The sequence below is a fragment of the Asterias amurensis genome, chromosome 2, assembly GCF_032118995.1.
Source record: "Asterias amurensis chromosome 2, ASM3211899v1".
Lineage (NCBI taxonomy): Eukaryota > Metazoa > Echinodermata > Asteroidea > Forcipulatida > Asteriidae > Asterias > Asterias amurensis.
The window spans coordinates 8,869,541-8,895,311 of NC_092649.1; the positions used below are offsets into that span (position 1 = coordinate 8,869,541).

Genomic DNA, 25,771 nt, shown 5'->3' on the forward strand with positions numbered 1-25,771 from the left:
CTTGGTGTGTGGACTTGAGTGTTTTTGTTCTGCGTATTTTCCCAAGGTATGAGTAGAGTAAAACGGTATTTGGAGGATTTTCTGGTTGATCAACTTGTCTTTGCTTTTTTCGTCGCATTCTTTTTGATATTAAACTTTTTGTCTTTGAAATTCACATGAATTGTAAAAACAACACTGATGAAACATGAGTTCACTTTGGATTACTGCCCAATCAACAAGTTTATTGACTGCTATCAGTTGTTAAACACTCTCAGTTAATTCATTTATTTATTTCCATAAATTGAAAGTTATTTTGGTAAAATATTAACTCTTCCTTGATTATTTGTCATACGAGTCTTGATTGACAACCTTCGCTTTGAAAGATGCAATTTTGCATCAGGGATAAAGAATAACATTTGGTGTTTACCCTTCTTGATATACCGATCTGTGTAAAGCACTGTATTTTGGTACTTTCCAAGAAATCCACAGACATATCCCACCCATGGAGGTAGTCCATGTTCTACCCAAGTAATATGCCTGTGGATTTTAACAGGACTCAGGACCGAAGTATACAATGCTTACTGCACATCAGTCTAAGGGCAAAAACCAAACAATATGGAGGAAGGTAGTCAATGAATACACAACAGGAATTCAAGCAGAAGAGATAACTATCTCAAACAAACATCTGGATCAAAACAAACAAAGATTCATAGACTTGACCAGTCCCCCCCCCCCCCACCCCCCGAGCCAGTCGATATCAAGACTACAGGGATATTAAAAATACTCAATAAGAAATTATGAAATAAATGCAAACATAGTTCATTGGTTTCATATAAAGCAATAAACTCATTTTCCACTCAAAACAGGGTAATTCTAACTGTTTAGTTTGTATATTCATCCCCGATTCATCCGCAAGAAATCTCAACGCCCCCCCCCCACCCTCCCACAAAGGCTCTTATTAAAAGTTAATTGAAGGACCCGCATAAAGAGGACCTCAATACACACACACACACACATCCATTTAAGAGAAAACAAAGTCATATCTTGGCAACAATGGCACATAATTAATGTGACAATGTGGAACTGATAATCAAGATTAGAAACAATTCATCTGCTTCAGATAAAATAAAAATTGAAATAAATAAAATTCAATAAACAAATATTCCCTACTTCAGCAAGTGAATATCATCATAGTGAATACTTGATATGATCTCATTTTATCATAATTATTTGTCAATTTATTTACAAAAATAGTACAGTATACTTGAATACATTCATTATTATTTCAGAAAAAATACAAAATCTCTTTCATAAGGCACATCTTAACACCAACGTGTTAGCTAGCGAGCCGTGCACGCCGTGTTAGCACGGTCAGTTGGGCTGAAAACACGGGCAAAAATTTGATGCACGGCTTCGGTGAAGCCGTGCTGTTAAATGATTTTAGTGAAAATTACTGAACTTCTTTTATTATTTTTTTGTTGTTGAACAGTTTAAAAACAGCAGTGAGTAAGATTAGATTTGGCTTTACCAGATTTCCTGCTTTTTGAATCAAAATTTCAACGACGCAACCATAAAACAATCACTCGAAGTTGCCTCGAAAACCCTGACCACATTGCGACTATACAAAACACAACGCACAAAACACACATTACACAACGCACGTGCAAATTACACGTCATCGACCGTCATCAGCAGGCAGCATGAACTCAATGCACGCGTGGTATGATAGAGGCGAATTCACACGCGTTTTCGTTTCAATTATTTTAGGTACCAATCTCATCTCCACGATCCTACAAACCATCGCGCTCTGGATTTTTCTACTATGACGTCAGAATCAGTAACTGTGTGACACGCGGTGCAGTGCACCTTTTACCGCATACATTCTGCAGTTGCTTTGTAGATTGGTTCCGCAGTTTTTCCCAACTCGACGGCGGCAAACATGACGATCTTTTTTCCTTCTAGAAATTCAAGGGCACATCGTTTGTTCGTTGTAGAGTTTGTTTGAAACATCGAGACTTTTTTGGATTTCAATGTTTACATCTCATGGGTGTTAATGCAGTTGACAAAACAATGTTTATTTTCCGCTCAAAAGGATCAAAAACTGGTTCATATTTCTTTTCAAATCTCAAGTCAGTTTTGCTGTAGACCTCCTAAATTTATTTTTCAATGCATGGTACGTTTTTTTGCCCAGTGGAACTACTTAAATGGCACTGTCTTTCGTAACTGTTTGTTCTTTATTCTCCACAGACTGGAAGACTTAATCGTTATGAAACCTTAACACATACTAAGGAAAATATTAATTACCATGATCAGTCAGTTTAAATTAAGCAAACAATTATGGTACATGTAAATCACTCTTGGCATATTGATGGTTGCAAATACTTGTGTGAATCGTTATTTTACATTAACTAATTGATTTGTTTAAAATAAATACATAAACTATTATCAGCTTCTTGACCTTAGGCCTATAGTTCTGAAATCGAATGGACAAGAATGGAAACAAAACTAACATTAGTAAATGATAACTCTTAATTTCTTCTTCAATACCTCTTCATTTTTTTTTAGTCTTTAAGCAAAACTTTGTATCAAGAGTAACACATGGCAAAAAATATGTTGTTGACAGCAAACTTGTACTGCATTATTTGATCTCTTTTGAATCATTTCATGCTAAATGGGTCCAAACACAGCTCCATGGTCCAAGTAACTGCTTTGAACTGGCCTAATATTGACCCAGAAACATTTCATAGAGTTAAATAGCAGACGTTGATCACCTTTACAATATCTGTGCTTTAAAGGCTCTCATTTTCAAGTTCAAAACAATACACAAATTAAATCAAAATAGTTTACTTATCACAGAAATAGGTACCAGAAATGCATCAAACCACCAGAGAGCACATACAGTAGCCAGAGCTTCCAGGGCCCTTAAGAGGGGGGGGGGGGGGTGAGACAGACTTGGCGGTGCGCGCTCGTATTGTGGGCTACGCACACGTTTCTATTTTTCTAGTGATTTTAGGTTGCACTCCCACTTTTTCAGTTTGCACTCCCACTTTCCAAATTCCTGGCTAAGACACTGCTTAACACACTTATCTCATGATTCATTTGAAGCTCAGTACCTAGTTTCCAAAAATTGTAATGGTAGAGTTATCAGATTAGTAGATTTATCGGATTGTTCGGGAGACTTCTCAGTTCTGAAAAGAACTGTCCTGCTTTTTTTTTTACTAATACCCGGGCGGAAGGTATAGAAAATTGGCTGGGACTACTACTTTAGCTTATAACTTCTGAGCTAAGTTCTTTTGCATCTAGAACGTGCCTGACTGTTGACATGGTGCCTTATGATTAGCCCTGGAATAGTAAAATGGCTGCAAAATATCACCTCTCTAAGCATTTACAATCAAAATTAATTGTATTTACAATAGCATACTAGAACAGCCTCTAGCCACAAGGCAATCTTGGTTCTCTAGTTGCAAGATATCTGCACTAGAATTGCAAATGTTGTGGGTTACAAACCCAACCATAGTAATATGCCTCCGAATATTTTTTACTGGAATCGTACTGAAAATGTACTGAGTGTACAGTGCATTACACACATCGGGGGTATGGGGTTTAAAAAAATATCCCCAATGCAAATTTAACATTTATTATACATACTATTTACAAATAGTTTTTTTGGAACCGACTAGAACAGGATTTGAACCAACGACCTCTAGTTTAAGCCAGATAAAGACAGGGGCCCATTCTATGTCTGGGGATGCTAGTCAGAAGCTTCTGACTTGAACTGGAAGACAGTCAACAGAGGGCTTGATACAGTCGAGGTCGATGGTTCAATTCCCTCTAGTCAGTTTCCTTTTTGTATAAAAAAGGACAGGGCCACACACTAAAAAAGCAGTATAGACCTTTATCATGATGTGGCCATCTTGATTTTCTCCCAAACCAAACGGAGGATAGACAAAATAGTGTGATTCCTTTTCATTCAATGACTATAAGACTCCATTACTGCTGTGTAGTATAGGGAACATGACCAAGATGGTGTTAACATGATAAAGGTCTATTCCATGGAAGCATTGTATCTTTGGTATTAATGTAAACATGATATTCAAAAGAAAATAAACACATGAATAGCTGATTTGAGCAACTTTGGCTCCGGCTACAACAGCTGGCTTAAACAGCAATGATAGCAACAACAAAAAGCAGTATAGACCTTTATCATGATGCGGCCATCTTGATTTTCTCCCAAACCAAACAGGGTCTAGAAAAATAGTATGATTCCTTTTCATTCAATGACTATAAGACTCCATTATTGCTTTGTAGTATAGGAAACATGACCAAGATGGTGGTTAAATGATAACGGTCTATTCCATGAAAGCATTGTATCTTTGGTAATGTACACATGATTATGATAACTAAATGATAAGAAAATACAAAATTGAACAGCTGATTTGAGCAACTTTGGCTCTGGCTATAACAGCTGGCTTGAACAGCAACAATTAGGTATAGGAGATGCAGTAATCTAGCCATGGTCATTTGAACACACTCTAAATCAACAAACAAAATTTCCGACTTCTTGTAATTTTATCTTCTTTTTTCCAGTAAAAGTAAAATGTACAAGAATTTGTGTCTCGTGAATATTTTCTTGTTCCTACGCCTCGCCCCTTTAAGATTGAGGCTCAAAGCCCAAGCTACATTTTAAGATGACAACCAAATCACGGTTCATACCTGCAATTTGTCAAGAAACAACACCATGAAGTATGCAGGGAAAAGACACCAGATTATTTAGATATACTATAAAAAGAAACAATGACTGAAAAAATATTTGTCAAATATGTGGCACAAGTCAAATTTCTATGAGCACACAAATCATCGAAATAGGATTTTAACGGAAGTCATTGGAACTTTATTTATAATATAACCTTCTTTGTAGACATTTCAACTGCTGCGTTAATACTCCTCATCTGATGAAAACGACGTAACATTTCCCCGTCTTCTTGAATTCCCTACTGGTGTCAACTGCTCCACCCTGTACTCCCTCCGCCCAAGTGACACGCCCATCCGCTCCATGAATGCCTGGACTGTCTCACTGTTCAGGATGGAGTTGTCTGCTACTGGGGAGCCCCTGGTCCGTAGATTATAACGAGACTGTGTGGGCGTTACCTAAGATAAGATAAAAACTTTATTTTCCCACACTGGCTTTGATTCAAATAGTACAGACAAAAACAGGCCTAAAATAGAACGTATTGAATATGATGTCACCGTTCAAATATCTGTCCTACAAGATGGCGTCTGTGCGCGTGTGTGTGGGTGTGTGCGTGCATGTGCCATAGAAACCTAACCGGGAATACTGCGTGTTGCGTGCTTCATTGATGTAAGAGTTTGGACGTGTGTACGGTTTGACCTACAAGATGACAACTTTCATAGCAAAATGGGGTTATTCAATACGGTCAATTACATGGAGGTTAGGAAGCATGTCCTCTGTTGCCCCTGGTCTTGGCCTCGGTGCCCCTTCAGAACTTTCCCATAGACTACTTTACAAAGCAAATAATACATACAGAACATAAAATACATTTCAAATATGAACTAGTTAGAGGTAGAGGATATAGCATGTAAAACCTATCCTAACAAGGAATAAAACCAAACTGGAACGCGTTGGGCACTAAGTCATTAAAAGGCTGCAAAACTTTGGCCTATTGTCAAGAGGAGGTGTCAGCATTTGAATAGCCAGTTTTATTTGGACAAAACACAACCAAAATAATTATAGACACCGACACATTGATTGTTCCGACAAAATGATATGTGTACAGCTTTTAAAAATTAGTCCAGATTGTTAGCATGGTGAAATGTCTCAGAGGAAACTACTTTTAAAATCTTTTTAATTTATGACATGAAAGTTATGTCAAGTATTAATAATCCTTTCATCAACTTATAAGCAAGCTAACAAAGATACACACCAACAAACAAACAAAAACCACCAAAGAAACAAAAACAGGCCTATGTTTTTCCAAAACTTACATTTTGGGGTGTGGACTGTTTACTTCTACTTCCTTTTGGTCGACCTCTTTTCCTCTTTGCTGAAGACATACTACTACCAGTGAAAGTTCCATCTGTTGACTCGGATGACGTGAGGGTACTCACTGTAAAAACAAAAATACTAAAATTATAACAACTTTCTTTTTACAAAATCTCAAACAATCTGACATAAAATCTGAACCCGATTTCTAGGCTCTGCTTAACACCAATTCGCTTCGCATTCACATTCGCAAGTAAGGACACAAGTGTTAAGACACACTCTGTTAGTTAGACCATCGGAACTTGGGTTTGGTGCGCTAGACCAATCGATCATGATACAACACCGTAGTAATAATAGTTGTTCAATTTGCTACAGGGATAAAGAACATTAATTTGGGTTTTACCCTGACACTGATGTGTGGCACTGCATAAGTACTCAGTGTTATAATAGTTACAAGGTTGGAGACTTGTTGTTATAAGTTGAAACACAATGGTTTATTGAGTAACTGTAGAACTGGTTGTGTGACATACACTGGGCTTACTAGCATATGAATAAACATGAGTGTAGACTTGAACAAGTCCTTCATAAGTATTATCACAACATCTTCCCTCTTGAGAACTTTCTAGCAAGGGCTACAAACTTTTTTTTAAAGGCTACAAACTTTTTTAAACAACTGATGTGGCAAGGTCAACTTAAACCACAAACTTATTTTTGGCTCATGCATATATGATTATATGTTTAACACAAGATAACATAGTAACACAGCATTATGCTTAAATGTCAACAGAGTTAAAGTGTCTCAATCAAACGCTTTGGGCGTCTGATGGTGCGCGAGGATCTGCTAAAAGTCTGCTTACGCGGTGACCCAACAGGAGTGGCAATGTCATGTTGTGTCACAGTTTGTTCAGGATATTCCTTGGCAAGCTGAAGTTTCAGTTCCTCCTCCAGCAGTTTAGGATCAACAAATGTCTGCTTAGGAACAGTGTCCTTTTGTATGGCACCTCTATTGCGACGTAGGATCCCACCACCTTCAACCTCAATTTCATAGGATCGGGGTGCCACTTACCGAGAAAAGTGGCTCTCACTGTCCATAGTCCCGTGCGATAGTCTTGCACCCTGACTCGATCCTGAGGGTTAAGCGGTTCCAGAGAATGTGCTTTGCGATCATGCAGTTGTTTCTGTTGAATTCTACTCTGAATCTTATCTGAGACCACACCTTGTTGTACCTCTGGTTCCAAGCGGTTGGGGTGAACAGGCAGGGTTGTTTTAACGCGCCTATTCAGTCCGTTTTGAAGTGGTGTGGAGCGGTAGACTAACAGCGCTGTAGTTCTTGCTTGCTTTCTGGTTTGACCATGTTGTTGATTGCTGTGACCTTTTGTGGGTCTGGTTTGACACCTTCTGCTGTTACCAGATCACCAATAAATGTGAGTTGTGTGACGCCAATCTCACATTTGTCTCTGTTCATCTTGAGGTTCACTTGGCGTGCTATTTCCAGTGTTTTCTGTAGGCTATTATCATGAGCCTCTCTGGTCGTGCCATAGATGATGATGTCGTCAGCAATGGTACTGACACCGTCGATTGATTCTAAGATCTGGTGTATAGTTTTATGGTAAACCTCTGGTGCTGACGATATGCCAAACGGTAGTCTCACATATCTATACCTACCGAATGGAGTGTTAAATGTACACAAATGGCTACTTTCGTTGTCTAGCTGAAGCTGCCAAAATTCTTGCGAGGCGTCCAGCTTAGAGTAGTACTTGGCACCCGCGAACTGTGACATGATCTCTTCTCGTGTGGGAATTTTGTAGTGCTCTCGTTTAATAGCACAATTTAAGTCTCGCAGATCCATACACACGCGGATGGCACCATTTTTTTTCTTTACGACTAGGGAATTCACCCAGTCAGTAGGCTCTTAGACTCTGGTGATGACGTTAAGACCTTCCATACGTTCAAGTTCTTTCTTTAAACCGACATGGACAGCAAATGGTACTTTGCGGCAGGCATGCACCACTGGCGTTGCTGTCTGATCAACGATGATTGTGTGCATGCCCAGTAAACAACCGAGTTCATCAAAAACATTGTGGTAGTCATGCAGTAGGTTTGCATAGTTATCATTGTCGTCTTTGCTGCGGTCTGTTTTTGCGACCGCACAGGCTAGTTTGACGAGACCCAACCGTTCACAAGCTTGTCTGCCTAACAATGCTTGTTTGTTTCTAGGAACTACAAAGACCAGCATTTTGTGTTTGCGTGCGTTATGGTCCACAGTGACAACACATTTCCCTTTGACTGTGATCTGACTTGTAGGCTTTCAGTGTTTCTGTGGCCTGTCTAAGCTGTGGCTTATTTTGAAGTCGATTGTAGTCAGACTCTGGCAAAATGTTCACCTGAACACCCGGATCTGGCAAAATGTTCACCTGAGCACCCGTGTCTAGTTTGAGGGGTATGGTTGTTCCATTCATTGTGAGGGGAAAGACCCAGTCACCTGTTTGTGTGTTTACACCGAGTCTACCGTGACAGTGTCCAAAACAAAATCAATTGAGTCCTGATCCTCCTCATCTACTGGGTGTACTTGGTGTTGTCCCCTTTTCTTGAAGCAACACTTGGCAAAGTGAGTTTTGCCTTTACAGCACGCACAAATTTCACCATACGCTGGGCATTTTCCGGAAACATGCCAGTCATCACAGCCTCTGCAGTGATGTTTATCACCAGTTTGTTGTTTATTTTGAGTTGTCTGGTCATTTGGTGTATTCCATGGCTTTTTGGTTGTTGTTTTTGCAGATTTTTTCTGCACCGCATTGGCTGTCGGTGCTGCGGATTGTAGCTCTTTGGAACACTCTTTTACTAATTCAGCAGCCTGCAACATTTGACTGCTTTGTCGAGACTTAAGTCTTCATTTTAAAGAAGTCATTCTCTGGTCACATTATCAACAATGCCACACACTAGTCTATGCTTGACCAGTGAGTCTTGAAGTGAGCCGAATTCACACTTTTTACTGTGTTTTTTTAAGTCTAGTGAGGTACGCATCTATTCCCTCACCTGGTTGCTGGCAGCAGTTTCTAAAGTGAAATCTCAAGTGTCGAGTTGGTTTTCGGGGTACAGTACTTCTCCAATTTGGCCATTACCTTTGCCAATCGCATATTATCCCCTTCTGTGTCGCCCTCCTCATCCCATTTGAATGTATTGTACACATCAAGGGCTGGCTCACCAATAACATACAGTAGGATTGATGTAAGTTGATTGTCATTGTCATCATTCTTTTTTGTTACACCAATGGCACTTATGTACAACTGGAAACGTTGTTTAAATCTCTTCCAGTTTTCTGCAACATTACCGGTAAGTTCAAGTGAACTCGGCGGTGGCAGTACACCCATAACTTTGAGTTCTTTGAGTTCTGTAAAAAAAATCACACGCACATTACTCGGTTGGAATTCGAACCCATGACTTTCGCAATTCTAGAGCAGTGTCTTGCCAACTCAACAACCAAGATTGCCTGATAGCTAGAGGCAGTTTGAATCCTAATTCATAAATACCTCAGACAGTTTTGCTATTCCTATTGGTGGAGAGCGCGTCACGTGGGTGTGTATAAACCGTTGTTTATGACCGGTAAAAAGTGTTAATTCATGGGCGTGATACGTGACCTTGCACCTGCTCTTACAAGACAGTTTCTTCATTCCTATTGGTCGAGAGCAACGACTGAAAGGCAGTGGACACTATTGGTAATTGTCAAAGACTAGCCTTCACAGTTGGTGTATCTCAACATATGCATAAAATAACTAACCTGTGAAAATTTGAGCTCAATCGGTCATCGAAGTTGCGAGATAACAATGAAAGAAAAAAACACCCTTGTCACACAAAGTTGTGTGTGTTTAGATGGTTGATTTCGAGACCTCAAGTTCTAAATCTGAGGTCTCAAAATCAAATTTGTGGAAAATTACTTCTTTCTCGAAAACTATGGCACTTCAGAGGGAGCCGTTTCTCAAAATGTTTTATACCATCAACCTTCCCCCATTACTCGTCACCAAGAAAGGTTTTATGCTTAAAATTATTTTGAGTAATTACCAATAGTGTCCACTGCCTTGAAACAGTTGTGCCACATCACGAAATACGCGCGACTCGCACAGCATTCCCTTATAAGGAGTTGTTTACACTAGGGCGGCGGAGGGCTTTACCATTTCATAGCTGGAGGGGTGTTGTGTTGAAAGAAATCATTTAACAATTTCTTTTGCATTTATTTTACTTTTGGACCAAAAAGTGATGATGATTTTGACCGAAAAGGTATTTATGAATGGGAATCAAAGTGTGTTGAATCGGTTTTCAACTAGTGGTTTAAACCCGCCGAGGCCTGGTTCTTGATAATTTACCTCGACTTTGTCTTGGTAAAATTATCAAGAACCAGGCCTCGTTGGGATTAAACCACTAGTTGAAAACCTCTTCACCACACATTGATTCCCTAATTTAGTAATAGTGGATTATCACTGCTATAATTCCAAAGAATACAACAAATCAGTCAATACCTGACTGATTGAAGCTTTGGTTGTAGCCATGATCGGCAGCTGGATGACCCTCATTGAAACTGGCCCGTCTGCTGGTTGGTTGGCTTGGTGTTCGGGCCGTGAGGAAACTCTCTGTGTCCAAGGGTTCAGCGTCGGAGCTACCTCCTTCTATAAATGTCGGATCAGAGTCTGTACCTGTGAAATATTCAGAACTGTACCCATCCAGCATTGTCATCCCATCTATGCAAACAGGGAATATAGAGAAATAAAAATGATTATTGCTTTTTTTTTGGCTTCACCTTTGACTTTTCAGTTCAGGACAAGAAGGTAACTTTCCCTGTAATATTCATCCATCGACAACAAAAATTCACGATATAAATAAGAATTCTTGTCATAATTTGCTTCACACAGGCCAGGAATTTGACCTTTGAAAAGGCAAGGCCGTTTTCATTTTGCAAAAGGTGATTCCATTTCCTCAAAATCTTGAAGTCTATAAGAAGATTTTGAACAGGCTAAGACCAGGGGACAATTTCATAGAGCTGCTAAGCACAAAAATGTGCTAAGTATGAAATTTTTGCCTGGGTAAAAACATCACTACCGATCAAATGTTCACATGATTTTCAGGATAAGCAAAAATCAGCTGAATACCAGTAACAAGCAATATGCAACAAATGGATATTTGGTTGGTAATCCTGTTGTTATCAAAGAAATTTCACGCTAAGCAAATTTATGTGCTTAGCAGAGCTATGAAATTGGGCCCTGGGCCCAGGGGGCAACAAAAGCCATAGCCTCCATGTAACTCCAGTCCCTTCTTATGGTAGTTGAATGATTTTCTTATACCTGCGTTTCGTGCTGGTATACTGTCACTGCAGTCAAATCCTGCACCAAAAGACTTCTGTTTCTGACTTGATAGTAGTGACATGGCTGTGGTGCTGGTACTTTGTGAAGCTGCTGCAACAACACCATCTCCTATTGCAGGATATCTCCCACCTTCAGAGAGAGAGAGAGAAAATAGAGTAAGCAAATTGCTTACCAACCAAAAGGCCATAATGGTATAAATGCACAAAATACGCCTCTCTTAATATTTATGCATTAGGTAAGTCAGAATGCTAACTCGAAACGAGTGATGGGCGCAGCCACTGCAAGTGATGGGGAGCGTGCGCCCATAGCCTCATTTTGGGTAAGAATTATGACGTTAGTATTTAGAGAGGCGTATAGTTAATGGCCTGAAGTTTGGACCCTAGCAGAGTCTTCTTCCAAGGCTAAATTGCAACACAACACACATAAACAGATAATGAGATATACTTGTGTAAAAGTATTCAAGTGGAATACCCCCATCACACCGAACTTGTTCTCACTACATATTCAAAAAATGTAGCTGAACTGGCTAAAACTGTATGCAAATGGAGTGGGTGTAGTAGCACCTATTTACGATCTGTTTACAAACTTCATGGATGGGTTTGGACGGGTTTGATCAGGAAGGTGCTCAAGAACTTTGAGCCTGCTTAAATATTTTGGCCGGCCATCTTGTCCTGCAATGAGACGTAGTGGCAGCATACTTAATACGGGAAGGAAGTACTATGAACAGAATTGCCGTAGTTGGATGCTACTTGGGACGTGCTAGACGTGGTGCAGTCAGGCTTCATATTTATGTACGTGTGCACACAGACATGGTCTGTTTATAGTACGCATTCATCCCGTTTACAGACATACCAAACTCATTACCAGAATGTAAGTAACTAGAGTAACATAAAAGACATTTCCGGCCAAAGCTATACGTTCTAGCCAGACGAAACCCGTTTGTACAATTTTCTTAAGACGTGTTAGGACGCCTTAAAAACTAGTATGGTGGTTTTGCACTGACACAACAGGAGTGCATTAACAAACTAAAATATTGAAAGACATAAAACATGAACACTGTAAGCTTAGAACACTGACTGCAACTATTTTGTCAGCTCCACCAATCCTGTATAATCCCCTTAATATAGGTCAAGTTCGAGCGACGGACTGAAGTCGACCATTGGGTGATTTTGCCTGGTACCAATGATGTGTTGCATGCGTAGGTCACCATGGAATATTGACTAAATAGTCGCTACTTGAACTTGCCCATTGTGGCCAGGGACCTTCATTTATTATGGGTTACGGTAAACAAACAACATTTATTGCCATACCACTTTTCAAGACTTGAATAAGTTCAAGGTGCTGTCGTTCGATCTTCTCGATCTTTTGTTTGATCTCCAGAAGCATTTGGTTGTTCACAACGGCAAAGTCTTTATATCGATATGCAACAATGAGGAGAGTCACCAATGCAGCGAAACAAAAACAGTACCTGCAGAGCCACATTCGCTCATAAAGCTGTGTCTACAAAAGGAAAGAACAGAATCACTTAATGAGTTAACAGCAGAAGAGGTTCATAATGCACGCACACATATTTGGACACACACACATTCTTCAAATTCTGTTTGATAGTTTTTCAGAGGGAATAACTTCTCTAGTGGATGGGTACTTGGCATGAGCTTTCAGATTGAAACTCATTGAAATTCTTTTAGTACCAAGCAGTTTGTCACTTTGTCTTTTAAGCTTAAAGGCACTGGACATTGGACACTGGTTTGGTAATTGTCACAGACCAGTAGTCTCACTTGGTGTATCCCAACATTTGCATAAAATAACAAACCTGTGAATTGTCAATTGGTCATCGAAGTTGCAAGAGAATTCTGAAAGAAAAAACACCCTTGGGCAGAAATTTGTGTGCTTTAAGATGCCTACTAAAAGGATTCAGGCCTGAAGCCTTTTATTATTTGCGTGAGAAATGACCTCTTTCGCAAAAACTATGTTAGGCCTACTTCAGAGGGATAAGTTCTCACAATGTACTATCATACTATCATTAACTCTCCATTGCTTGTTCCAAGTAAGTTTTTATTCTAACAACTATTTTAGAGTAAATACCAACTTCAAGTACACTTACTTGATCAGCCCCAGCCATTTGAAACACAAGTCTTTCAATCACAAAGTTAGCCCCAAGGATGATGAAAAGCCAGAGTCTAGCACCACTAGTACGGGGTGCCGATGTCAACAGGTACGCAATCAGAACGGCAGCAGCGAAAAACAGCAACGAGTTAAACCAGCTGAATTCTCCCAGGATCATGTGCTGGACGTCAGCGATGCGGCTGAACGTCTTTTCTAAGAGGTGTCTTTGGTTCTGGGTGCTCTGTTTCATTTCCGCAAAGTCACTCTGTTTTAGGAATGGAAAAAAAAAATCAAAAATTAAAGTGCTCTATGGGCTCGTTTGTGAAAGAGCAAGGGAGCAATTTTCTCCATGGTAAGAGAAAATTGTAAATTTCTACTGGAGCATTTCAAGGGCACCCGCAAACCTACATTTTCAAAGGTCTGTTTGTTTGAGAAACAAAAAATTCTTTAGCCTTCAAGAAAGACTCTGCTAGGGTCAAAAAGTCAGGGCTTTAACTATATTTTGCAATTATACCCTTAGTTGTTTGCAACAGCTAGACCTATTTTCTTGTCAACAAGATAATGTCACTTTGGCCATTAGTTACACAAAGAATAAAGAAGATCCAAACCTTGATATCATTTGAAGATGTCTCCAAGGTTTGTCTTAGATGCTCCTCATTCTCCAAGATAAGACGCTGCTGCTCTAGAGACTCTTCTTGCTTCACTTTCATCTCCTCCTGAAGCTGACCTGCAATAATTTAAGACAATCTTGAACCACTGTTTTTTTTACCAGAATGGGGATTACACCTGTATACACAGTGTGGAAGTGCCAAGGGGTCACCATGGGGTAAACAAAACTTCCTGTAATGTCTTGAGTTCCACAAGAGCTGTTGCTTTTCAATTTCAATTCAATTCAAGAAAACATTTATTTCCATAGTCATACTCTCATAAAAGAATACAGACTAAAGCAAACAATTATTTAAGTAAGAGTAAACATGAACAAATAAATACAAAAATAGAGTAGAGGGCCGTTTTGGTAAGCATGAGCTTGAAAAAACAGCCAGACAGAAAAGAAAACAAGACAACAACCAGACAGACAGACAAGCAGACAAAAGGACAGATGAACATAATACATGACACAACGAGTTCGTAATAAAAGCAAGTAGATGGCAGAACAGTTAAAGCTGAAAATAAATAAGACAAGTATTGAAGAGATGGATGAGGTTCAACTACATAGGATGGGAAGCTAAGATACGTAATGGGAGATAATGTCACATTTGAAAGCAGACTTTAAAATACTCAAGCTTCCATGCTTGCTTGGTTTCTTGCTTAATACACATAAGTTAAGTGGGCTACTGTTCAAGGGTTGAAACTATGTATGGGGTGATGGTCTCTACATGCATAATTCATTGGTTGGGTCATGATTGAAATGTTGATGAGGTACACATGTCTATAGACCTATCAGTGTACATGTAGCTCTATCAGTGTGAGTGTGTAGTGCAAGAATACTACAGTGTGAAAGAGCTCTGGGGTCACCGTATGATAACAAAAACTACACAAGCCATTTTGAGATAACGGTGGACACACTCACTTTGACACTATAGGTTGGGTAAATTTGTGTGTAAACACTCAAACCAAACAGTGCATTTGTATAGTGTCAACCATACCACAAAAAAACTAATTGGCCTCTCCAGGGATGTATTCCATGGGGTAAGAGATGCAGTTTTTGTAAAGGGCTTAACAGTGCCCACCTGTTGCCTCCATTTTGACAGCCACTTCCTCGGAACTCTTAGCCAGTCTGGATACAGTAATCTCAGTCTGCTCCTGCCACACCTGAATCCGAAGAGAGTAACACATGTCATGAGTGTGTGTGAAGAACACGGTATACGCATTGAATGCGATGACATCGCCTTTGAGTTGTTGCGAGCAGTCTTGGATGTTTTGCGAGGGATCGCAGGGGTACGTTCGCAGACCAGCTTTCTCCAGGTGACAGTTTGTGAGTCGGAGAGCCATGATACTCTGCTCGTCATCAGTAAGATTTTTGCAACCTGATAATAAAATTTAAAAAACATAGATCACGATATCAGGTCCTCAACCAAAGATTTTAAGATTAACCACTTTGTGTCTTTCAGAATGACAAAATACTTGCCTTGCCTCTACGCCGCATTACTTTTCAGAACTTTCCAGAATTTCTGAAGTAATTTTGTTATTTGAAGTACTTCATTGTCAGAAAAAAAGACAACAAAAGTTTGGATAAGAAGCAGCAAGATTTTTCATTCTCTTACAAAAAATTACGGAGTGTCTTAGCGTGCATAGGACCAAACCTTAGCCATAAACCACAGGAATAGTTAATGATAATTAGAAACAGAAACCTAGAACCTAAACAGAAGCTACTCTCTAGACAGAAAAAAAAGAAATGAAAGTTTAAAGGTTTTTTTATGTCTGTAAGGAAGGAAAATCTCTGATGAGCAGAGAGTTTGCCATGGTATGCTGGTATCTCCGACTTGCCTCCCATATATAAGCTGAATACAATAATAAACAATGGTAGCAGCCTATCAATCTCTCTTACTAAACCAAGTCTAACAATGTTAGTTATATAGAAAGATTCCTTCTATCGTATACACGGTTAGAATGATAGTTCAAGGAGTGAAGGAGTGAAGCCCAGTTCATACTTCCTGCGAATGCGATATTCAAGAACGTTGAGCAACTCAACTCAGTGTGGATTTTGTTGCGAATTTGTGACGTCAACACTCATATTGCAATCGCATTCGCTGGAAGTAAGAACAGGGCTTAAGTCTTTCGTACCTTCCTTAATATGCTCCAGAGCTCTTGTCCAGCATTTGCCGTACCTTGGATGTTTCCCGTACTGCATTATCTGCTTGAGGTGTTTTTCCCCGTTCCCAGTTTTTGTCAATCCACCGGTCTCATATCTAGATTCTCCGTGTCCTTCCTCGGTGGACATTAGAAGAATGTAGAGGAAGAATGACATCTTGATGCTGATGGAGTACGACTTGAGGAGGGTCATGATCCTGGGAAAGAAATGAAAAGAAAAGATTTCATAATTGATTTGAGAAAACAGTTTCAGATTCGTAGAATGAGAAAATTATAGATTTCCCTCATATATCCGATTGCAACTTTTTCATGGGTCATTCAAAATGAAACAAACAAATCTTATTTCAACTAAACTTTAGTTGCAATAATTGGAACCCTGGATCCTGTCCAAGGGACATTGACCAAGTTAGTTGCGATAACATAACCCTCCTCCCGACGGCCGCGAGGAGGGTTTCGTTATCACAACTATGACCAAGTACCAAGTATAAGCTATTATGTGGCTAGTCTTTAGCGATGTAAATAAGCTATTGCTGGTACGTACTCCTAGAACTATGAGGATTGTTCGGCTGATGTCTAAGGTTTGTTCCAATATCATCTCTGAGACGACAGTAGATTGAACCTGAGCAGTGGCAAAACGAACCTGAACCTCATAGTTCTACTTACTACCTAGGACTCAGGAGTAGCTGGCACGTAGTACTAATAATAATAATAATAATAAGACTTGTAATGCGCACATATCCACCCTACTGGGTGTTCAAGGCGCAGTAAAACCAAAAACAAAACAAAAACAAAACACAACACAAAGAAAAACAGACACAACAAAATTAGTCATTGAAAACCTGTGACATAAGATAAGTTTTGAGAAGAGACTTGAATTTTGCAGTACAAACACAAGATCGAAGATTAAGTGGTAGAGAGTTCCAGATGCGTGGCGCAGCTGAAGAAAAAGACCTGTCACCCAATGAGTGTCGAGACTTGGGTTCAATGAGGAGAAGCATAGAACTTGATCGAAGATTCCTTGATGGAGTGTAAACGTGAAGCAGTTCAGAAATATAGTGGGGAGCTTTGCCATTAAGAGCTTTGTGGACAATGAGCATCAGCTTGAAGATGATTCGTTGAGAGATAGGCAGCCAGTGTAGTTGTTTCAGAATGGGGGTGATAGAACAGGATTTTCTAGACAGTGTCACAATGCGGGCAGCAGTATTTTGGAGCCGTTGAAGTCGGGAAATCTGGTTGTTAGGAAGACTGTAGAGAAGAGCATTGCCGTTGTCAAGACGAGAAGTAACAAATGCGTGAATGACCTTTTCAGTGGCACTTTTGTCCAAGTACTTGCGAATCTTACCTAGTAGCCTAGTGTAGTAGTATGAGGACTACAAAAGTATGTCTGGGTGTGTTTTTGCGTTCGTAATCAGTAGAAAATACTTGATTTGGGTGAACTTTTTCTTCCTCTATGCATAGAGTAATGCTCTTACTAATCTTAGCCACTGGGCTGGTCATTGACGGAAACAGTCATTTTGTTATGAACTTATGGTTCGACCTAGTTGCGATAATGTAACACTTCTGCCGACGTCGTCGGGAGGAAGGTTACGTGATCGCAACTTCGTTCGACCGCAAAAACTTTCTGCTCTGTTGACGCTTCCCCCCCCCCCACAAATAAAAACAAACAAACATGAAGAATGGCAAATATTGTGCCAGCACTGAATTTGTATAGTTATTTATTTAAACTATGACAAGGTGGGCTAGATGTAGCCCTGGTAGGACGTCAGTTGCATGCAACGGAGGAGTCCAACCTGGGCTAGGCTAGATGTAGTGTAGTTAAGGAGCCTCAGTCCAATATCAGTCCAGTAGCAGTTTACTGACCGAGTGGAAAAGCTCCTGAACTTCAAATCAACATTTTATTTTTACATAACATTGTTCAGATGTAAATTTAACTTCAGTTTACTTTCCTTTGTTCTAAACCCAGACACCCCTAACTCACGTAAACTGTGGCTTTTTTGTGTCACATTCAAAACATCTTCTTCTTCTTTTTTAAATTATATTTTCTACTCAATACTCACGGTTGTTTTCTTTACAAAATTACAAACCCGCCGCTCGCTCGTCTGCTGTCTGTTTATTTCCTATATTTCGTCAAATGTTTGTCGTCGGTGGCGCTCTTCACACTTAAACTTGTTCTGCTGTGGTTGGATTCTTTCTGATAAAAACAGCTAGGCTTTTCATCAGTGCTCTGCTAACACAAAGTTACTTTGGCGACGTGTACCACATTCATACATCAGCACCACAGCATTCCCACATGTAAACGTTACCGATATCGTCAAGATGAGGCCAGAGGAAAAACAATTTAATCTGCAGTTCTTTATCGTTTTTCCTATACAAATACAGTACAATAATCATTTTTTGAAATTCGCGCGGTGTGCGATTTTGTGACGGCGCAAACTTTGTTTCCTGCTGCGCGAGGGGACCGGGAAGGCATGGTTTTCCAATTTGCGCAGGATGGCTCATGAGCAAACTTTGAACATCGCGCGATCTTTGTCGTTCAACCTCATAGAGTTATATATAAGAACTAGAGGGCGCACGAGTGATGCTTCGTGCAGAGCCGTATATTGAGTTTTTTTTAATTGAACGCTCACGCGATGCTGTTTGTTCAACTTACAAAATGGCCGCACAAACACACGCTGTGAGATAGCTGTTTTGTCAACTTAGAAAATGGCCGCCTGCTCGCATACCGGGGCGCGCGTATATAGGCCAGTGCGCGCTCTAGTTCTTATATAACTTTATGTTCAACCTATGCTAGCCACGTGTAGGTGATTTTTAGACAAATCCCGTTTTGTTTTTCTTGTCTGAAGATGTCAACAAATAACCGCTGTCTACCAAAGGGAATTATTCATGCAAACCACAGAGTGTCAATTTCGTGTCTCAGCCTTGCAGTTTAATTTGTGTGGCCGTAGTTGCCCTAACCCGACCGTCGACCGTGGCGTTTTAATTTTGACTCGCATTCACTTGCTTCTACAATTCTATGAATTTTAAAAGGTCAACAAGTTTCGAGGATTGTGCCCAGCATATAGACTAGTCATGTTTGGATCCTGGTTAGCCCTGTCGGCCTTACACTTTCGTATTGTACTACAGTCATATATGTGTACAGAGGAAGAGTTCTATATAGGGCTAGATCCTGGTCAACTTAGTCAGTGGAGTAATTTTGGTCCGGAGTCATTTTGGTACGATGTCGACTAGGTCCGAAGTCATCCCTGTCTGAAGTCATCGATGAGCTTTGTCTGAAGTCATCTAAGTCCAAACTCAACTAGTTCCAAAACATTTAATAATGAGCTTGACGGGGAAGTGGCGGAACATAATTGGCTGTATCTCAGAAATTAACAATAATCACCATTTTAAGAGTCATCTTTCTAAGAAGCAAGATATATGTAACATATCCCTTAGTCATCTTTATTCCTCAACATAATTATTATGACTTCTTTTTGACAGGACAATATAAAGTCCAAAACGGTGATTTCTTAAGTTTTGTTGAGTGACTATAGTCACTCAACAAAACTTAAGAAATCACCGTTTTGGACTTTGTTGCTTTTCTCTTTTGAGTTTGAATCCTGATGAATCTTAAAAAGTCCAATGTAATATCATCAGGCATTTTAATGTTATGCCTAGCAATGCATGAAATAAAAACAATGTCCTGACAGAGATGACCTATTAGCTGGCATGCAGCTGGATAAATCGCTCAAAGTTGCACTGAACAAAAAAAAACACAAAAAAAACGGAGGGAACGAGGTGTTGGCCTACCCTCCCCCCCCCCCCTCATCCATTGTCATCACCACGGTGACGTTTTAGACTTGCTGAGGGTGCTACAACACTTGCAACCGGTGTGCAACACATTCCCCCCCCCCCCACACACCCCTTCCAAACAACACGTGCATATTCCCTTTAAACTTAAAATTGTCATATTACCTATAAACTTCATTGGTTATGAATTACTTTTTCTGACAAACCTTTCATAAAAATACATAATTTTATTTAACATTCCCTTGGCAAATTACACCAAAACAACTAAATGTAAAAGCAAAGTATACCTTTGGTTTTTGGAACCGTTCGATTGTTTTATACAAATACAATTTAATTTTTAATATTTCAGAAGGTGGTCGCGTTTTTGAGATACCGCCGATACTCTCGGGAGCGAACACAGGATAAATAATCGCTATAAAATACCGATTATTTTGAATATATAGCGATTATTTTGAATATAAATAATCTGAGTAGCGTTACTGCGCTAATGCTTCTTATCCTCGATTTAGTGGGATTGATAACTTCTTTCATAATTGCAGTGCGAGGTGAAATGTGGAACGACCGGTCAAAGCTGCTTGTACTTCGGCCACACGTATTTCCATTAAATTTCAGAGTCATTACCTATAGGGACCCTAAATAATTCAATTTTGCCACGAATCTGCAGAAGTTTGATGAAAACGACTAGAAAAATCTACGAAATTAAAGAATTTCGCCAGATTATGAACTCTTTTGTTGAAAAGGTAGGAAGTTGGTATCGATCACGACCCTTTGGACACTAATTTTGTTGTCAAAGACCAGTATTCTCACAGTGTACCCCGCAACATAAAATACAACATCTATGAAAATTTTGACTCGCTTTAGGTCATCCATCAAAGTTGCTATAGATAAAGAAACAAAAACTTGTTGCACAAAACTTGTGTGCTTTCTCAGATGCCTACAAAATATTAAAATATTTCAGGGTGAGAACTGAGAAGTTACCTCTTTCAAAAGCTACGTTTACTTTAAAGTGAGCCGTTTCCCACAATGTTTGATACTTATCAACAGCTCTCCATTTCTCGTTACCTTTAGTTATAATGTTAACATTTATTTCGAGTTATCCACTACATGTAGTGTCCAGTGCCTTAGAGTGAGTAACTCAATGTGCGCCTATATCTTTCATTATTATGATCATCACTTTACATTAAATTTTAGGCCTCTACACCGGTGTCAGATGCAATTGTGTCCGCCATGCAATACAGTCCGCTCCTGCACTTATGCATATGCAGTCGTGTACGGGGCTATGCAAAAACCGTCATAAAGGGAGTCGGAGAAAAAAAAATGGAACTGCGAAACAGCCAAGATGGATACAACCTCCTTATTGATGGAGCGTAAGAAACATTCAAGCAGACACTGTTCTTAACCTCAGAGAAAACAAAATAACTTTCTGGCGATGTATTTATCAAAATAATTGACATAGTCGACATTTTCACAGGTTTGTTATTTGATGTATATTGTAATGAATACACTAAACATGAACACTGTCTGCGACTCTGTTGTGGGCTTGACCAATCCTGTATAATACCACTAACATTCTTGTGATTATTTATGCTAATTTCACAGATCAAACCCTGCATTTTGGTGAGAAAATAGTAGCTTCTTATTTGGAAACATTTTTGTTATGTGAGACCTCGTGTTTTGTAGCAATGAATTACATTTTCATTGACAACTGTTAGAGAAACAATTGCCATGTTTATGGTTACACATAGTTTTTGAGATTCCTTGGTTTTGCCATGAACATTTAACGCAACTTGGGGAAAACAATTTTGGTGGATTTTTTGGGGTAGTTTTAATAAAAAGGCGATTTGCAATACAGTGTGCCCTCTCCAGTTTGGCCGGGACAGTTTTGGCCAATTTCAAAGTGCATCATGGTAAAATGTGACAATATTTTAGTCGTCTTGCAGAAGTAAGAATTTCTCTGTTTCTGACATTAAGATGGTGTTTTTTACGAGGCTTGTGAATGTTTGTCGCATTCAAGACAGCTGTGTTAAGGCTGAGTCACACTGCAGCGATAACGAAAACGATAACAATAACGATAACAACGCAAAGAGAACGCAATCTATTGGTTGAATTGCTCCACACAGAATACGCCCAAGCTTATTCAACCAATGGAGGGCGTGCATTTCTAACATTCTCATTTTTGTTCTCGTTATCGAGGCCTGTGTGACCGGGCCTTTAAGGTCCCAAAATGCCTGTTTGAGCTGCATTGTGTGATTGCTTTTGGGGAACTGGTCTGCCTGATGTAAACTTATAGAGGATGCACTGTATTGGAAATTGCTTATTGCTTATCAAAAACATCATGTTATTTTGGATAACTCTCTTGATTTCATTTTTCGAAATTCCTTGTACATTACATGCTGGGCAGATTGTTAAACTAATGGTCAAGAAAACTTGTAATCAGTTTTGAAGAAACAAATACAAGAATTTATGTGATACTAGTGTGTAAATTAAATACATGTAACTTCTTTGAATAGATTAAGTGATTTTTGTTATATTTAATTTCAATTTCAGAACTTTAAGTGTATAAATAATTATTTTCAAAAGTAGAAAGAACGTTGTGTTGTGAAACCAAAAGCAACACAGCGAAATTTAGTGTTAGATAAAAAAGTATGTTTTCTTAACAAACAAAGATTTGTAAACCTTAATATTGCTTGATATCTTGTAGACGGATTGATGAGGGGTTACCACTTGATCCTTGCCATTCTGAATCCATCAAAATCAAGCAGAAGGATTTGCTCAACTACAATGGCCATTTGTATCCAAACTATACAGATTTGGGATATACAGGCAATTTTTTACACCACAGTTTAGACTTGAACTTTTTTGTACACGTGATCTATACACCAATCCGGGCGTGCAAAAGTTGAGCACCGCGCGTCATTGCTGCGGTGTCAACAGAGGGCGCTACCATTTTTGTTTTGTCTGATTGGTCTACATCATAGAAATAGTCTTTGTATACCACTATAAATGAGTTATTGTGTGTGGTAGCCTTTGGGGCATTTTTGAAGGCCTCCAAGGCCAAGACCAGGGCAAAAGAGGCGACAGCCTCTGTGGCTTCCATGTTAGCACAACAAAGTTATGCTTACCAGACTATGGTTACCAACCAAAATACCATGTCACCTACACCATTTCTGACTGATATCCTGCTAATTGTTGCTAATCACAAAATTGTTCAGCTAAATTAATTGTCTATTTAAGCAGCTCTATGAAATTGGGCCCAGGCCTCAATAAGACACCTTGCCTCTGTTTCACCTGCATTGACTTGTGTGTCAGACCGACCAAGATGGCTACCGGTTAAGACTTCTAAACAAAGTAAGGGTAATTTCTGCTCATAATTGTTTCAGAACAAATTTGAAATTTAACTCCATGTTCAAGTATTTTTCATTAGTTTTTAAAATGTGTCTGGTATTGAATTGTTGGTGACATGCTGACAATGTATTGCCAAAGAGTAGACTGGTTTGCTGTGCCAAGAAACAATATAATCAGCTAGGATTTGTATGTTGGTGACAGCTTATAGACTAAACCTTTTTTTCTTCCCTCGTTTTTATTATGTTAACTTCACATATTATTTATGTAAAGAGAAAATAGGCTTTCATTTGTACGACACTAAAAATGTGGCATTATCTTTTAAGGAACATTTACAAAAAAATGGCGCAATGGAAAATTGTTTGATATTTATTCTCCAGTATGTTGTGAGACTATTCTCACTCTCTTCTGTTTTTGAGAGTAGTCTGGGTACCATACCATATACACAGTGTACTACTCAGGTGAATGATTGAGTAACTACACAGTAGATGACTGCTGGGCATCGTGAATAAGCAGTGCCCCTGCTTCTTGGCAGTAATTTAAGTTCCTTGTTTGCTGGAATTGCAGTTACCTCAATGGAGTGTCTCTTAAAAGGGAGTTGAAAAAATCTACCAGCAGTATAACAAACTAATGCTTTTCAATAACTTGGATGGTAGAAACGAGATAACCAAAAAGTGTTGATAAATTTCCATAACTACCAGTTATTGGTGTGTCATGTTTGAGCAGTCTAGTGCGGCGAACTCAAGTTCTGAAGTCGATTTCACAAGGAACTAAGATTAATCTGAAGTTGTGTATCAATGCTATTGTTAAGCAAACTGTAATGTCACAATACAAATCTCTATGGTGATAATGACAACTCGTCTTAAGATGAACCCAAGTGCTTTGTGGAATCGCTTTTTTAGTCAACAAAGTGTGGGTTTGAGTTCAGGGCCCAATTTCATAGAGCTGCTTAAGCACAAAATTCTGCTTAAGCAAAAAAATCTATGCTTTGTAAAATCAGATTACCGGCCAAGACTCCACCCAATTGTTATGCCAAGTAAACAACAGCTAAACACCAGTCACAAGCAAAGAATATGGCATGAAATTTTGGCCTGTAACATGTGTAAAATAAGCAAGCTATTTTCGTGCTTAACCATTTTGTTTTGCTTAAGCAGCTCTATGAAATTGGCCCCTGGTCCTGACATATTGTGTTCTTTAGCGAAAACATGTAACTTTAATTTCTTCTCAACACCCAGGTGTATGGGTACTCCACAGAAGTTGAGATGGTTTCAAGAATGCCTAAGTCTTGATGAGCAGGGGTAAATATTAGTGATGATCTTAATATTACTCGCCAGAGATATTTTTTTTACCTCGGCCAAACTTTACTCATTTCGCGATGGGTTGTACCTGGGGTATAGACCCCTTGTGAATAACGTCACAAGCTCAAACAAGTGCCCTCACTGAGGTCAAAGAAAGACCTATTGGCTGAGAGTTGTGCAATGCATGTTTCCATTGTTTGACCTTAGCGATGGCGGTCTATGCAAAGGGGTCTATCAAGACTAAGAATGATTTCTTAAAAACCAAATCAACAAAACTTGTAAGTTCAAAACCTGTGTATAGTTAGCAGCAGTTATTTTAGTTTAGTTCACCTTAATAAAACAGTCCGTAATTCTGATTTGTTGTTTTGCTTGCATGAAACTGAAGCTCCTTTAACTCTCGAGACTAAACCCTTGTTGCTTGAAAGTTATCTCAAACACATTCCATTGTGGAATCGTTCTGTTTCTTGCATTTAATCTTTTGTGAAATTTCAAGTCATTTAATAATAAATAAATTGAACAGCAAGCTTTGAGATATATTTTACTTGGTGTGTGGACTTGAGTGTTTTTGTTCTGCGTATTTTCCCAAGGTATGAGTAGAGTAAAACGATATTTGGAGGATTTTCTGGTTGATCAGCTTTTTTCGTCGCATTCTCTTTGATTTTAAACTGTTTGTCTTTGAAATTCACACATGAATTGTAAAACAACACTGATGAAACATGAGTTCACTTTATATTACTGCCCAATCAAAAAGTTTATTGACTGCTATCCGTTGATAAACACTCTCAGTCAATTCATTTATTTATTTCCATAAATTGAAAGTTATTTTGGTAAAATATTAACTCTTTCTTGAATATTTTTCATACGAGTCTTGATTGACAACCTTCGCTTTGAAAGATGCAATTTTGCATCAGGGATAAAGAATAACATTTGGTGTTTACCCTTCTTGATATACCAATATGTGTAAAGCACTGTATTTTGGTACTTTCCAAGAAATCCACAGACATATTCCACCCATGGAGGTAGTCCATGTTCTACCCAAGTAATATGCCTGTGGATTTTAACAGGACTCAGGACCGAAGTATACAATGCTTACT

At 39.1% G+C, this 25,771-nt stretch overlaps 1 protein-coding gene across 1 annotated transcript; it reads right to left on the bottom strand.

The window, feature by feature from the left end:
• Positions 1-3,830: 3,830 nt before the first annotated feature.
• LOC139933777 (uncharacterized) lies at positions 3,831-18,593 on the bottom strand. Its single transcript, XM_071927981.1, has 10 exons — positions 18,309-18,593; positions 16,225-16,448; positions 15,171-15,467; positions 14,049-14,167; positions 13,439-13,705; positions 12,645-12,834; positions 11,314-11,463; positions 10,495-10,713; positions 5,983-6,104; positions 3,831-5,127 (listed from the first exon to the last, which is right to left on the bottom strand). The coding sequence occupies exons 2-10, from the start codon at positions 16,442-16,444 to the stop codon at positions 4,915-4,917; spliced, it is 1,797 nt and encodes a 598-aa protein (XP_071784082.1). The 5' UTR covers positions 16,445-16,448; positions 18,309-18,593; the 3' UTR covers positions 3,831-4,914.
• Between the last annotated feature and the right edge of the window lie 7,178 nt (positions 18,594-25,771).